Here is a 1,897-nt window from a genome sequence, read left to right as displayed (position 1 = left end):
ATTCTACCACTAGAGAAAGAAATGTCTTGGGTAGAAGTAAATTTGCCTTTTGACGATGCCGCCGAAGAGGCTTCAAACGTGAAAGGTCTGGTGCCTTGGTCAGACACCAAACCAATGAAACCAGACTCTCGGTGTCTCCCCGACGCTCCCGGAGGGCTGGGACGGAGGACACGGCACCAAAGGGAACCCCGAACCCTCCCGCTCGCCCTCTACGGACGCCAGCCTGAGGCCTTTCTACCCTTAAAGTTACTTCGCTGGAAAACAGACAAGAAACAACACATTTCTTTAAATTAAATGATCTCTCTCTTATATATGCATCCATCTTTCGTTGAATACAAGATGCTTCTTTTTACTATATACATTCAGTATTTAACCTCTACATCTGTGTATTTACTTAAACTCTGTACTGTAGTAAAATATGCAGTTTTAGTTACTAAGGATTTACTGGCAACGCTCAGGTTGACATTCACTGTGGGTGCCGGGTGAGAGCTTGGCTGGGGGCCGCTGGAGAACCCTGTGCTACCTCGGGACCTCGGTGAGTCACCTGTGAAAACGACGTGTCTAACCTTACTCTTAGCGCTTACGTTTGTGTAATCTGTCTACTGAAGCTACCTTTTCGGGAAGGGGTAAAATATTATAGAAAGCAACTCTAAGTGTATGAAATGAAATCAGTGTTAATCTAAGCTGCTCGTGAAAGTCGCCTTTATGGCGGTTGCGGTTAGGTCACCGTGGGGGTTGGATCCGGGAGGCATGTCCTTGGAATTCCCAAAGCCCCGCCCTGCTGCTGCCGCCAGCCCCAGGGAGGGGGATGGGGTGGGAGGGGGGTGGTGGGGGGAGCCATGAGGGAGGCGACTCTGGTGTCTGGTCTGAGGGCCGAGGCGGTTCAGGGGTCCCAGGTCCCACGATCAGTGCTCTCCAGAGAGAGGCTCTTGGTCTTTCGAGGTGACACTGGGCTGGGAGGGCTGCTCAGGTTGGAACTGTTGGAAGCTGTGGAATGCCTCGGAGAATCAGAGTCCTGTGGGGCCCGAAGGAAGACAATAAGAAGCAGAGGGGCGGGAGGGCGCCGAGTGACCGCACATCCCCTCCAGCCACCCTGGCAAAATGACTGATGTGACTTTTCTACAGGCAGGATAAAGCCCCTTCCCGAGCTGAGTAAGAGGCACTGAGCATAACGAATGCTCACAGCCACGTCCTCACGACAGCCACGGGAAGCCTGAGCACCCTGGGGCAGTGGGGCTTCGCCGCCCTGGTGACTGACCGGCTTCCCACCCCGGCTGACAGTGAGCGCGCGAGTCTCTCACACAGGACTTCGCCACCCCCTTGTCTCTCGAGGCTGCGGCATGCGCACTCACCTCGCCGTCACAGTCCCTGGCCGGGGCGTCGCTTCCTTGGTCCATGCCTCCGGACGACAGCGAGCCCTCCGACGGGGAGGGCAGGGGCTGGCGCTTGGCGCTGCGGCTCCCCCCGGAGAGTTCTCTCTGCAGCGCGCTGCCGTTCTGCGCCGAGGACCCTGCGGTGCGCCGTTCAGGTCGGACTTTACACTCGCAGAGGGGGACAAATGCCAAACCGCCCGCCCGCGGCCCCGCGGCCACCCCCTGGTGAGAGCCTTTCACTGGTGGACAGTGAGTCCAGTGTGTCACCTTGACTCATCCCAGCTCACACGGCTGCTCCTGCTCCAGGCACCCTGACAGCCACCTGCCTCTGCGCTCCCTTGCCGTGCCTGGACCGCCCTGCTCGCTGGACAGTTCCCACAGATCAGCGCTGGGGTCCCCACTCGGACCTGCCTTACTGAGTCTCCCCCGTTGCCCGGAGCCCCTGCGGCATCTCGCCATCCCTTGCACAGCATTTACGATGCTTCAGTTATGTGCCTGCCATTCCCCTGGCGTGGACGGTCTCT

The 1,897-nt window shown here is 57.9% G+C and overlaps 1 protein-coding gene across 1 annotated transcript in view; it reads right to left on the bottom strand.

The window, feature by feature from the left end:
• Positions 1–280: 280 nt before the first annotated feature.
• The window catches only part of CDC42BPA (CDC42 binding protein kinase alpha), a 280,756-nt gene continuing 279,139 nt past the window's right edge, over positions 281–1,897 (bottom strand). Inside the window, 2 exon segments of the mRNA XM_023531028.1 lie at positions 281–1,015; positions 1,353–1,510. Of these exon segments, the coding sequence (XP_023386796.1) occupies positions 884–1,015; positions 1,353–1,510 (290 nt within the window). The 3' untranslated portion in view covers positions 281–883.

This window comes from Pteropus vampyrus, unplaced genomic scaffold (assembly GCF_000151845.1).
Source record: "Pteropus vampyrus isolate Shadow unplaced genomic scaffold, Pvam_2.0 Scaffold60, whole genome shotgun sequence".
Classification (NCBI taxonomy): domain Eukaryota; kingdom Metazoa; phylum Chordata; class Mammalia; order Chiroptera; family Pteropodidae; genus Pteropus; species Pteropus vampyrus.
Note: the sequence above shows the minus strand (reverse complement) of the source record. Positions and strands in the feature narration are given on the sequence as shown.